This window comes from Geotrypetes seraphini, chromosome 2 (genome assembly GCF_902459505.1).
Source record: "Geotrypetes seraphini chromosome 2, aGeoSer1.1, whole genome shotgun sequence".
Lineage (NCBI taxonomy): Eukaryota > Metazoa > Chordata > Amphibia > Gymnophiona > Dermophiidae > Geotrypetes > Geotrypetes seraphini.
Window position 1 is genome coordinate 318,636,751 of NC_047085.1, and position 13,588 is coordinate 318,650,338.

At 41.6% G+C, this 13,588-nt stretch overlaps 1 protein-coding gene across 1 annotated transcript in view; it reads right to left on the reverse strand.

The window, feature by feature from the left end:
* Positions 1–13,366, reverse strand: part of CNOT10 (CCR4-NOT transcription complex subunit 10) — a 186,241-nt gene extending 172,875 nt beyond the window's left edge. Inside the window, 8 exon segments of the mRNA XM_033930099.1 lie at positions 2,251–2,262; positions 2,264–2,307; positions 2,310–2,349; positions 2,351–2,377; positions 2,379–2,414; positions 9,016–9,107; positions 12,994–13,263; positions 13,349–13,366. Coding sequence (XP_033785990.1) covers positions 2,251–2,262; positions 2,264–2,307; positions 2,310–2,349; positions 2,351–2,377; positions 2,379–2,414; positions 9,016–9,107; positions 12,994–13,030 — 288 coding nt within the window. The 5' untranslated portion in view covers positions 13,031–13,263; positions 13,349–13,366.
* Positions 13,367–13,588: the final 222 nt, after the last annotated feature.

Consider the following 13,588-nt stretch of genomic DNA (forward strand, 5'->3'; position numbering starts at 1 on the left):
AGGGTGTCCCATCTCGTCTCATGAGCCGAAAGTTTTTGTGTCGTGGTATCCAAAGGACTCCCCCAAAAGTTCATCACCAAGGCAGGGCGCGTTGGCGAGGCGGGTCTTGGTGGTTCACATCAAGATCAGACACTCTCAACCAGGCGGAGGCGAAGCAATGGCTACAGCCAGTGCAGAGGCTCTAGAAGTGAGCTCGAAGGAATCATAAATTGAGCGCACCATGAATTTTCTGAGCTGAAGGAAGGTGGAAAATCTGTTGTTGAATAATGGAACCTTGCGCTCAGGGATATATTTTTGCAAAGCAGAAAGTTGTTGTACCAGGTCGTTTATATAAAATGAAAATATGAAAGGTATTAATTGTTGGCTCTGTTAGCCAGCATGGCATTCTGGTACAGGCGTTTACCAAATTTGTCCATCGTTTTTCCCTCTCTGCCAGGAGGGGTGGAGGCATAAACACTGGAACCATGAGATTTTTTGAGAGTGGATTCTACCAGGAGGCTCTCATGGGGTAATTGGGGTTTATCAAATCCCGGAATAGGGATGACCGGTATAAACTGTCCAGTTTCCTAGGGGCACCTGGAACTGTAAGGGGATTCTCCAAATTTTTATAAAAAGTTTTCCCGTAAGATATCATGTACGGGCAGTTTGAGAAACTCCTTGGGAGGTTGGTCGAAGTCCAAGGCTTCTAAAAAGGCCTGGGACTTCTTGGAGTCGGACTCAAGTGGTATGGAAAGAGCCGCAGACATCTCCCGAAGGAATTTTGAGAAGGAGGATTGCTCGGGCTTGGAGGTGGATTCAGCCATGGAGGGTTCCTCATCTGTAGAGGAGGCATCCTCCTCGGTACCGATTGGGGATTGCTCCCATAAATCTGGGTCCCTGACGGCCGGCTCAGTATGGCGGGTTTTAGAAAGGGATTTTCCAGATCGCATGGATACGGTGCCGGGGGATGAAGACCGGCGTCGATCCCTGTCCCGGGAGGAGTGGTGCCGATCCCGGTCCCGAGACGACCGGTGTCGGTCCTGGGGCCGGGAGGGGTCCTCCGCAGCGCACGTCTGAAGTGCAGGTTGAGCCGATAAGACCGGCATGGAAGTGTTCATCGGTACCGAGGGGGTGGATACCGGTGGAGTGGTGCGAGGCTCGGGCCGGACCGGTACCGGAAGGAGCGGTGCCAATAGGGTCGGAAGCAGTTCCTGAAGTTGGTGCTGTAGATGTTCATGCAACTTGTCCTGGAGGATAGCCGAGATACGGTCCTCCAATGGGGGGCACGGTACCGTTTTAGTTTTCTTGGGTACCATCGGTGCTGCTCTACGCTCCGGCGATGAGGAGGCCGATGAAGAGGCACTCACGTGATCGGAGCGGAGCGTTTACGGGGTTTGCGGGACGCGATGGGAGGGACCGGTGTCGCCGCTGTGGCTGGAGGGCGCTCGAGGGAAGTGGAAGGCTTCTTAGCCGGCTTACCAGGCGCTATCGACCCCGAAGAAGGATCAGGCGGTGTCGATGTTGACGGTGCCGATTTAGTCGGTGCCGTCGGACGCCGGGGTCGGATCCATAGCAGAACCGGTGCCGAAGAGGAGATTCTGCTGGATTTGTCGATTTTTTAAGTGTGCGTTTCTTGAGAGTAGCACAGCGGGTGCAGTGTCAGCCTGATGTTCCGGACCCAAGCACTGCAGGCACCAGTTGTGTGGGTCCGAAAGGGAGATCGGGCGTGCACACCGCTGGCACTTCTTAAAACCCGGCTGGGGGGGCATGAAGGGAAAGACGGCCTCCGCAAAAATCAAAAGCCGGAGGCCTTGTATGATGACAACAGGCCCCGCCGGGGCCGGTTGAAAAAAGAAGGGAAAAAAACAAGTTTTTTTTTTTTGTTTTTTTTTACAAATTAGAAGGGAATCAAAGAAACCGAAGGGAAAGAAAAAGAGAAAAATAAGAAATTACGCGAGGGGAACGGCAAAAAAAGAAGTTTTCAACGGCAGTTGAAACCACATGGGTCTTCTTCGCTCCGCGGGAATCGAAGAAGAAACTGGAGACCCACGCACTCCTCCGTCGGGCGGGAAGGCACCTCGCGCATGTCGCGGTGCGGCCAACTAGAACTTTCTAGTTATAAAGGTCCGTACCGGGGCTCGTCGGTGACGTCACCCATACGTTAAGAACTATGCTGCCTGTCTTGTCCTGGGTAAATAAACTTAAGGTTTAGTTTCAGTTTAGGTCTATTCAGTATTGAAAGTTATTGCAATATCTCAAAGTTGGGATTACCTGATTCTTCAAACTGGTTGAGCGTTTGCCTTAGGCTGTCTGTTATGCTCTGATCACTTTGTAAAACTCAGCCACAGCTGTATTCAAAGCTATTTTGTTAGTCCTCTTTGTTTATTTCTTGCAGACCCTCCAAGATGTTGCAGACAAGCTTCATAGTTGCCAGCCTGTTAGGAGAATTAAAAAAAAATTACTTAAGTACTCCCAGGAACATTCCAATTTCCAAAAGCATTTGCTACAATGAACGTATGTATAATGTGTGAGATAGAGAGATAAGGAAACAAAAATTGACCCTGGGTACTCCACAGATCAAGGAACAGGTGAAAACAAAAACAACTGTGGAGAATATGTCAAGATGCAGGCTTTATTGAAGATACAATCTTTTTAATCCACATGATAAAATGTCCTAGGACCCAAAGAATGGGAAATAAGGGACCCAACACGGTCAGTGTTTCGACTACCCCTGTCTTCCTGAAAAGTCCTAAGGAAAAGAAACGTGGATCAAAGGCTAAAATACAGTTGTTTTTGAGATAGCTATCTAAATGCTTTCAGATGTGGCCAAAGAAGCATAGCAGAATGTTTTCAAAGTAGTGTGATTTAACAGCTTGAGGGTGACATTATTTGATTCACAGGATATCTGCAAAATTGCTGATATAAAATCTTTTTTTCTCATATAGTAAAACAGCCGTTAATCTATGACCTCGGAAGAAAACCGTCAAAGGCGAAACAGATCCCGTAGGGATTTGGCTGTATGAGATAATGTATTCAATACTTCATGTCAAATAGTTTTATGAATGAGATATTGAGATTATAATGTTTGAATAACTCAATCAACAAGTGTTTTTGGTTTATGAACAGCAGAGTAATAACAGATAAAATAACATATTTTTAGCATCCACATAAGTCACAAAGATTGTATATCTGCTTTTGTTATAAATAAGAAAGTTATAATAGTCTCAACACAAGTTATATATAAACTTAGTTCCAATGATAGTGAGACTTGACACCAATTTGAGTTTTTTTTGTTTGGACACTTTAATAATTCTTTAATGCACAATCACTCACATTAGAGAGGTTTTTTTAAGAATCTATGATTGAAATCTGGAACCTTCAAGTCTAGGATATATTTCCTTGAACTATTAAGTTCCGAGCAGGTTTCCGAGATTCTTTTTCCTCTTAAAAGAACATGTCACAATAGTTTAAGTTTGGATACATCATTTTGTAATATAAAAATTTGGATACATCATTTTCTAATATAAAAATCATTTACATTGAGCTATAAGCAGCATCTTTCGCTGGGTCTAACTTAGTAACAGTTTATGGACACTGCCTCCAGAAATTTGTCCAAAACTTTTTTTTTTTAAACCCAGCTACATTAGCTGCTTTTACCAGCAGAGAGTTCAGGAGGGACTTCTGATGTGGTAGCTATGGCATACGGACCCACTTAAGCACACTCATCTCCCCCTGCTCAAATCTCCCCACTGGATTCCCAGCTTGCACAGCTTCACCGTGTATTACCTCTCCTTCAGGAACAGGCCAGGTCTCCCATATATAAACTTAGTTCCAATACAAGTTATATATGAAGATAGTGAGACTTGACACTAATTTGAGTTTTTTGTTTGACACTTTAATAATTCTTTAATGCACATTCACTCACATTAAAGAGGTTTTTAAGAATCTATGATTGAAATCTGGAACCTTCAAGTCTAGGATATATTTCCTTGAAAGCACAAGACTTCAAATGCTATTGAAAGTACTCCCAAGAGGGGAAAAAAAGTGAAAACCTTACAAGAAAAGGTTGAATTATTGGATATGCTTCAGAGACTAAAGTCATCCCCTGCTGTTGCTCGGGATTAATGAGTCTACGGTTAGGTACATAAGAAGAATGAAAAGCAATCTGTGAAGCTGCTGCAGCAGCTACTCCTGCAGGTACGAAGACATTGCATGTTGTGCGAGATGCCAATCTCTCTCGTATGGAAACTGCTACATTTCTATGGGTGCAGGATTGCTATAAGAAGAGAATTCCGGTAGACTCTGTGATAAGAGGAAAGGCAAAGTCTTTGTATGATAACTTGAAGAGCAGGGAAGGTGGATTGTTGCAATTCATCGACTTTCTGGCCAGTAAAGGGTGGTTTGATAAATTCTGGCACAGGTATGGTCTGCGTAATGCGAGTGCGACAGGAGACGCAGCATCTGCCAACCAAGAGGCAGCTAGAGAGTTCCCTGCTATCTTTAAGGAAATTATTGAAGAGAAGGGATATGAACCTGAGCAGGTGTTCAATGCTGCTGAAACTGCTCTATTTTGGAAGAAAATGCCACAGAGGACTTTCATTAACAAAGAGGATAAGCGAGCACCAGGTTTCAAGGCTGAAAGGGGTAGAGTAACCATGCTGCTTTGTGCAAATGCAGTAAGCCATATGATAAAGCTAACACTAATTTATAAAGCCGCAAACCCCCGAGCCCTGAAGGAAAAAGATAAGTTCCAACTGCCTGTTTACTGGATGAGTAACAAGAAGGCTTGGACAACCAGAGCACTGTTTCATCAGTGTTTTGTGCCTGAAGTAAGAAAATACCTGGCCAATAAAGGAATGGAATTCAAAGTTCTGTTGACATTGGACAATGCCCCTGGACATCCAGACCCACATGAGTTCCATATTGAGGGTGTTCAGATTGACTACATGCCCCACATGAGCTCCATATTGAGGGTGTTCAGATTGTCTACATGCCCCCAACACAACATCTCTCATCCAGCCTCTCGACCAGAGGGTAATTAGGACATTCAAGGCACACTACACAAGGTATTCATTGGTGAGGATTGTCCATGGAATGGATGAAGGCACCAATGTGGAGAACATCATGAAAAAGTAGAAGGACTTCACTATTGCCGATGCCATCAATATTATTGAAAGAGCGGTGAAAGCTGTCAAGCCAGAGACAGTGAACTTGTGCTGGAAGAATCTTTGGCCTGAATGTGTAAAAAGGGAGAACACTGTCAATATCACAGAGCCTATCCAAGAAATTATGGAAGACATCGTGGACTTGGCAAAGCAGGTGGGTGGGGAAGGCTTTGAAGATATGTATATGGAGGATGTTCAAGAATTAATAGATGCCAGAGCAAAAGAACTAATGGAAGATGACCTAATTGACCTGACTGCTCCTGAAGGAGAGGCAATACCAGACGAAGAGGAGGAAGGAGTAGAAGAAGTGCTAGAAGACAAGTTTACAGTGGATAATATTGCAGAGGGTATACGCAGGTTCAATGGTGATAGACTTTTTCTATGACATCGACCCATCCATGGTACGTGCGTTAAATGTAAAGCAGCGATTTCTACATACACAAATATGTTTAAAGAAATGATGCAGAAGAGCCAGACTGAAATCACAATGTATTTCCAAAAGATACCTAGAGTCACTGCCTCTCCATTCACCTCTTCCACCCATGAGGAGGCATCCCCTTCGTCACTTCATCTTCCTCCGACACCTGTACCACATACTGAAGATCCACTTCCACTGCCTGAGGAGGCACCTGGTGCTCACTTATCCTTTTTTTCTCCTCCTCCTGCACTGCATGCAGTACATGTACTGGGCAATGAGGAGGAAGTCACCGACTGAAACACCAACTGAGACATCAACTGAGTAAGAGATAAGTATTGTACTCTATACTGTATCATCCATGCTTAATGTACAACACTGTGGGCTCCTTTTACAAAGGCGCACTAGTGGTTTAATGCGCATAATACCGAGCCACTAAGCCACCAGACGCACTAACCGTCTACTGCCACCTTTTAAGGCGGTAGTTTTTGGCCAGCGCGTGATGAAAAGTCTCGCACGTTAACCCCGCTAGTGCACCTTTGTAAAAGGAGCCCTGTGTTTTTCAAAAACTACAATAAATATTGTAAATGTTTTCACATGAAATTGTGAATGTTGTCTTTTTTGTTATTCATGGTTTCACCATATTCACGAGGGTTTTTAATAGAAAACCACGATTTAACATAAGTATTCTGTATTCACGGGTCTGTTAATCCCCTATCACCGCGAATATGGAGGGAGAAGTGTATTTATTTCAACAGGCTTTTGGATGAGAGCTAAAGTGTTTGTGTATGTCTATGGGGATTTTGCATGGGTATAATGGTGACTTTTTGGGTTTGACTATGGGGAGACTTTTGGAATGGGCTTTTCTTTTTATGATGGAGTTCTTTTCTACTTTATTTAGATTTTTTAAATATTTTTATTGTAAACCACTTTATTTACTTGTGAGATAGCAGTATTATCAAATAAAAGAAACCTGTAAACCTAATCTAAAGTTATAGCATGTTTCCTTCAATCTGGGCAAGGTGATTTTTTTAATAAATTGTTCTATGGAATTACTAGAGGGAAGTAGTTCAGGTGTGTACAGAGTTTTATTTTTTAAAAAAGGATATAAAAGCATCACAAATTTTGCTTTCCACATATGAAAGATATCCATTAAGAGACATCACGGTAAGAGACCTGCTAAAGCCCTGCGATCAGTTGGTAGTATGAAGCTAATATGTCAATCAACTATGAATATAAAATATGTGTCAACAAAAACAAAAATGTTTACGATTGCCGGGATGTCTTTATGGAATAATTTATCTGGTCATATTACTAATAATTGGAAAGATCACAGTAGACTTAATTTTAATTTCTGGTGGAATTCGTTGTGTCACTTATATAGAATGGAAAGATCATTGGCGGTACAAAATGGAAAGTATAAAAGTTTTGGGAGCCATTAACATCTTTTTGTCATGATTAAATGCCATTTTTCTATTAATTATACACCATTTAGTGATGAAAGAGGGGAAGGGTTTAATGGGAGGATTTATGATCTTATAATGAATAATGGGCTTAGAGGGAGGGTGGAGGGAGGGTTGCATTTATATTTATAAGATACAATGATAAGATGTTCAAATGATCTAATTAATAGTGTTTATTATGATTCTTGTACACTTGATGAAAGTTTAAAAACGAATAAAGAATTAAAAAAAAAAATTTATCTGGTCAAATAAGATTATGTGTGGGAACATTCCATTTTTTAAAAAACTGTTTAAGATTAAGCTATTTATTGATGCTTATTTTTAATATGGTACGATAATTATTTCTCTGAAATTGTTTTGCTTTCCCTTAACTACAGCTGATGAGTACAGTATTTGTTGAAAATATTAAGGGCCTTTTTTGTGTGTGTGTTAATAGCTATATATGTGATGATTTTGGAGTGTTATGTTTTAGTGTATGTGTACTTTTATGTATGTTATTTTGGAAACCGCTAAGATTTTTGGCGGTATAAACATTTTAAAAATAAATAATAAATAAATCACCTGACAAATATGATTACGTATTTATTGCTTCTTTAACTGATGAGCTAGCAATTTGCTAGTTTGATTACTAAATTCAAAAGAAAGCTGCTGAGTTCTCTGGAGGGCCTCATTTATGTCTGCCAATTCTAAATTTCATAACTGCAATTTAAACATATATCTTGGTATCGTTTTGGGGATAGCTTATGCCCATTTTTTTTCTGGAGCTGTACTTTAGCTAAAGAATCACGAAGCTGATGTTCGTGTTCTGACCTGGTTTTCCTTACATGTGCCTAACGTGAAATCAGTTGCCCCTTAAAACCACCTTCAAACCCTCCCATAGCGTTAAAAGCGTGACATTATCTTTAGTACTGAATTCTAAATACTGCAATATATCCTTTCAGTATGTGCTTTTAATAGCTGGATCTTGCAAAAGTGTATCCTGGAGCTTCCAAATTTTTTTCTTGTGGGGTCAGGGGCATGTCAGATCATGAAACAGCAACAGGACACAAGGTCCTTGGCATCTTTTCTTCCAGCTGCAACAGTTGAAAATATTGTGTAAAGAGGTAAGAAAGATAATCATGTCTATGGTGAGGTCAGCTTGGTACGGTTAGTGAGTCTATTCTACAAGCTGTTATGCAGTAAAGAGGAAAAAGAAAGAAGAGATGCAGTGGAGAAAATATTGAAGATCAGATGTGAAGGAGATGGGAAGACAGCTTGGAGACAGAAGGGCGAGACCCAGGAAAATACTATCCATCAAAACTGAGGCAACTACACTCGCCCAATTACTTGGCTGAATGTTCGGAATCTCTAAACCTCCTCTTACCTGTACCATGACAACAGCAGAGTTCAAGACATTTCTGAGCAAGCCCATAATAGTTCCAGACTGGCCATCACACACCCAGTCCGTTGAAAAGTGTGCAAAATTTACAACTGATGCTGCTGGTCATGTATACAATTAGGAGAGGGGGAACATTATATTAGGGGTCAATGGTCAGAAGGGAGCTAATGAGCCGAAAAGAAGCAAACAAGATATGGCCGCTTTGCTGGATTTTGTTAAATAACATTAAACTAACTGCATAAATTAGATTTTAAAGACAATTATGTGGCTACAAATGTAATTCAGATTATTTGTACACTCAATTACTTAATTTTTACATATTTCAACTGTGATTTGATGTAGCAAAGACTCACTTTAAGCAGTTTCTAAAGATAGATCTCAGCATACAACACTGCATCATTTGATCACTAGTAGTTTCTAAAGTTTGAAAAAATAAAAATCTATCCCTAAAATTGACATGCCCTACTAGAATGCTGATAACAATCACAGTGGAAACCATCTGAATCTGTATTTTATAAACCATTACAGATGTTCTAGAAAACCATTCTGAATTGACTCCCCAGTCATTAATAGCGGTATAGAAGATTTCAATAAAGATGATTAAATAACTCTTACCATGAAAGCTTGTAGTGCACTGCTGGATAACTCTTTTTCCTGATCACTAATTCCAGAGCCAGCAGATCCTTCATGTTTTTCAGATCCCTGATCTGAAAAGAGAACAGTTTACTACCAACACATAACACTATTCAGATTTTTCTCCCTTTTTTATATCCATTCCGGTTAAACTCCAAATATGGCATTGAACAAACTATACAGAGCTGGGCCCTAACTGTGATACTGCCATTGATGGTTCAGCTCCAAAGCACAGTCATCAGAAAACCCAACAGGGAGAACCTAACTGGGCCTCCGCGTGTGCGGATCGCTGGACTAGATGGACCTAGGTCTGATCCGGTGAAGGCGTTTCTTATGTTCTTAACATTTTGCTTTCTTGCTCTTTTCTTATCCTATAATCTTGACAATTTCAAATACATTGTTCTGATATTCTAAACTAAATACAGTATATAACTTTCAAACTCCACTCTTCATACTGTTCATAAGCATATTATCAAAGTGGTACAGGTTTCAGCTCTTTATTTTTCCCACCAGCTCTCTTCATCCTTCTTCATCTAAAGTGGACACTGTGGTCCTGATTCTGCAAAATGCGTCTAAAGTTAGGCGCCATTTAGGTGCCTAAATTAGGCGTCCTTTGTAGAATCGCGCTCAGCAGAGTTCAGCACTGTTTAGGCATCTAACTTTTTAGGCGTCCTTTAAAGAATCAGGTTGTAGTTGAGATTTAGGGGTCCTTTTATCAAGGCGCAGTAGGGGTTTAATGCGCGGAATGCCATGCATTAAACCACCTGCTGTGCTAGACGCCAACGCCTCCATTGACCAGGTGTTAGTTTTTTTGCTTGCCACGGGGGTTAGCGCATGATAAAATGTCCAACGCGCTAACCCGGCTTGATAAAAGGACCCCTTAGACGTCCAAACAATGTCCTTAATGTTATAATATTTCATTATGTTATTAGAATGGCTATTTTATGCTATTTTTCATTATAATTGTAATACTAGGAGTTGGATTTGTTTAATGTTTTTATTTCTCATCAATCAGATAGAGTGACTGGGATTCAAACCAGCAACATTTAGATAGAAGGGGTATAGGTTTAACCAGTGTGCTACAGAGTGAGCTAGCAAGCTGCATGCAATTGTTAAACTGGGTCTTATAGGCATTGTAAGGAAGTCTACTTTTGAGCACAGTTTAGGCTTCAGATAGACCTGAGTTCTATAAACAGAACTTAGGCACTCTTTGGATGTTCTTCCGGAACTTAGGAGGCACAGTTTGGATGTCCTTAATGCGATCTGCTAAATAGCTCTCTGGATTTTTATTTTTGCTTTATTAAGCTCAAAATACATTTAATAAGGCACCACATAAACAGGGGACATCAAAACAGATATATTGCATGCAAAACCTTCTATTTTTGTGGACAAACAGCAATGTTATTTGCTAATTAGAGAAAAAATCCATTAACTGAAGCACAGTGCATGAAAAACCCTTTTATTCTGACTAAAGAGTGCTCCAATCAGCTCATTCTTGAAAGCAAAAAAAGCACATGACAAAATATATAGATTGCATACAAAGCTTCATTTGCAAAAGCTTAAAAACAGATACAGACCGTAGCATGGCTTCTACGTCATTGCAAAGGAGGTTTGCAGCTGCACAATGGTGACCTCAATGTGAGATCATCAAGGTGCACCTACAAAGTAGAATGCCACAATTAAAATATGTACTGGGGAACTGGTTGGGATTTGAACTTATGACCTCTGGAAGAAGAGCACAGGGCTTTTACTTATTGAGCTATAGCAGCTTCCAGGCAGACGTCTCCGACTGCCCTGTGTTTTGATAGCTGAGAGATCTGCTAAGCCAGGGGTGCCCACACTTTTTTGGCTTGAAAGCTACTTTTAAAATGACCAAGTCAAAATGATCTACCAACAATAAAATTAAAAAATAAAAAATAAAAAAACACAAAGCACACTGTACGCAGAGAAAATGTTAATTATTTTGTATTCAGGAGTTTTTTCAAAGGTCAAGGCAGATGACACTAAAATATGCAATCTCACCTCAGTAACAACTATACAAAAATAGACAAATATACCCTCTCCCCTTTTACTAAACCGCAATAGCGGTTTTTAGCACAGGGAGCTGTGCTGAATGCCCCTTGCAGCTCTCAACGCTCATAGGCTCCCTGTGCTAAAAACCACTATCGCAGTTTAGTAAAAGGGGGCCATAGTGCAAAATATAGACAGCAGATATAAATTCTCAAAACGGACACATTTTGATCACTAAATTGAAAATAAAATCATTTTTACTACCTTTTTGTCTGGTGATTTCATGAGTCTCTGGTTGCACATCCTTCTTCTGTAAATCCAATATTTCTTTCTTTCTGCCCCCTCCCCTTTTCTTTATGTCTCCCACTGCCCCCTCTTTATTTCTGTCTTTCTTTCTCCCCCCGACTACCTGTCTCTTTCTCTCTCCCCCTGCCTGCCTGTTTCTTTTTTTCTTTCTCCCCCCTGCCTGCCTGTCTTTCCTTCTCTCTTCCCCTGCCTGCCTCTTTCTTTCTCTCTCCCCTTGCCCCCCAACCCATCACGCCGATTTCCACTTCCCCACTTCTTTCTCTCTCCCTAAGGCTGCCCCCCCCCAGCCACCACGCTGATTTCTCCCTGCTTCCCCAAGCCAGGCCTGGCGCTACAAGCACTGGGCCCACAAGCTTTCACCTCCGACGTCAATTCATACGTCGGAGAGGAAGATCCAGGCCAGCCAGGCAGCAATTAGCTGGCCCAGAACTTCCTCTCCATCAGAATTGATGTTGGAGGTGAAGTCTTGTGGGTCCGGCGCTTGTGCGCACCTGGCCTAGCTCGGGGAGGCAGGAAACACAAGATCAAAGGCAACATGATCGACTCGCATTGCCTTTGCGATCTACTAGCTGATCACAATCGACCATTTGGGCATCCCTGTGTTAAGCTATCATATCAGAGGGAAGTCAGAAACACCTGTCTGGAAACTGCTATATCTCAATAAGTAAAGGCCCTGTGCTCCTCTTCCAGAGGTCATAAGTTCAAATCCCAACCAGCTCCCCAGCACATATTTGCATGAGGGTGCTTCATGAATCAGCCCGCCAGCCATGGATCGGATCGCTTATGGATCAGATCAGATCCATGGCCTTAGTGAATCTAGCCCTTTGTGGCCATAAGTCCTAACGTTAGCATTCATGTTTTATTATTAACAATTGTAGAACAGCACTTATCTCAATGAGAATTACAAATCCTCTGGGTTGTTGGGATAGAAGTTGGGAGTTGTTTGGGGATTTTTGATGTTTATATTACACATTCCACCCATGTGTTTATCACTTATTTATCCCAAGTTTTATGATTTTGGGAATTCTTCAGTCCGCCACAAAAAGTATGTGAAGTTACATTCATAAATGTTTATTTGACATCATCCTATGACACAAATGAAGACTTGACACAGTTGTGTTTCAGCAAAAGAATACCTGTGTCAGGAGTCCATTCTCAGAAGAAGTGTCAAATAAACCCACTCTTGTGATAAATAAGCATATGAACACTGAAATCAATCTTGATTGCAGATCAGAGGAAGTGCACATTTTGACGCATATATATTAATTTTGTTGGAATGAAGAATGCAACATATTTTTGTTTAGAATAGTTCCTTGGCTCCTTTTCCACCTCAGTTTGTTTTCTGGTTTCCCAGCACTCTTTGTACCTACCCCAAACATGTTTTTCAGGATTACCAAAACAAACAAGCAGACTCAGTGTAAGCAATATCCTGAAAACCAGACCTGTTACATGTGCCTCCAGAGCAAAGAACCGTGATTTTATTATACAACACTCTTAAAAGCTCTTAGCTACTTTATAAAATTCATCAGGCTATTTGCTTAGAAGACCAAACATACGTTGACCATCCTCAGACCATTGCTCACAACAATATCTTTTTCATTAAAAGGCAAATTAAAGGAAAAGAAAGTAAAACAAAAATATTACCTGCAGCCTTATCTGCAGCCATAGTGTGATCATACATCAGCAAACATGTAATATGAACGTAAAGGAACGTGTTTGCTTGCGAGTGCTGCCGTCGATTCCTCTCAGTGAGTGAAGTGCCAAGATCCCCTAGGTTTGCTGCCCTTTTTGCATCCGCGCCAGCCTCACTAGCCCAAGCTAGTCATCAATCACCGCGCACCACTGAATGCGTTTGCTGAAAGAACCTCAGACTGGAACCGGCAACAATTAACGGTTCCGCCGTTGTCAGGAATGCTGCAAACGTGAAGACAAAACAAAAATCTGAATGGGAAGAAGGAGAGAGGGAAAGGGGGAAAAATAAGCCAACGTTCAAAGATACCAAGTCACATGCATTAGGCGTTTGACACGCTTTCAGCTACTCGCCCAGCACCCCTCCTCACGTGCATTTGGGGGTCTGCTATCTCTCCCTCTCCGCGATCCAGTGCCTCTGCTTCAAACACCCCCCACCGTCAAACTCAAACCAGAGCTTGCACATCAACAATCCCGCAGAAGTCTTTCTTCGGTGCCCCGTTTCCCCCCTATTACACAACTTCCCTCTCCGGCGTCCCGCCTTGCCGGA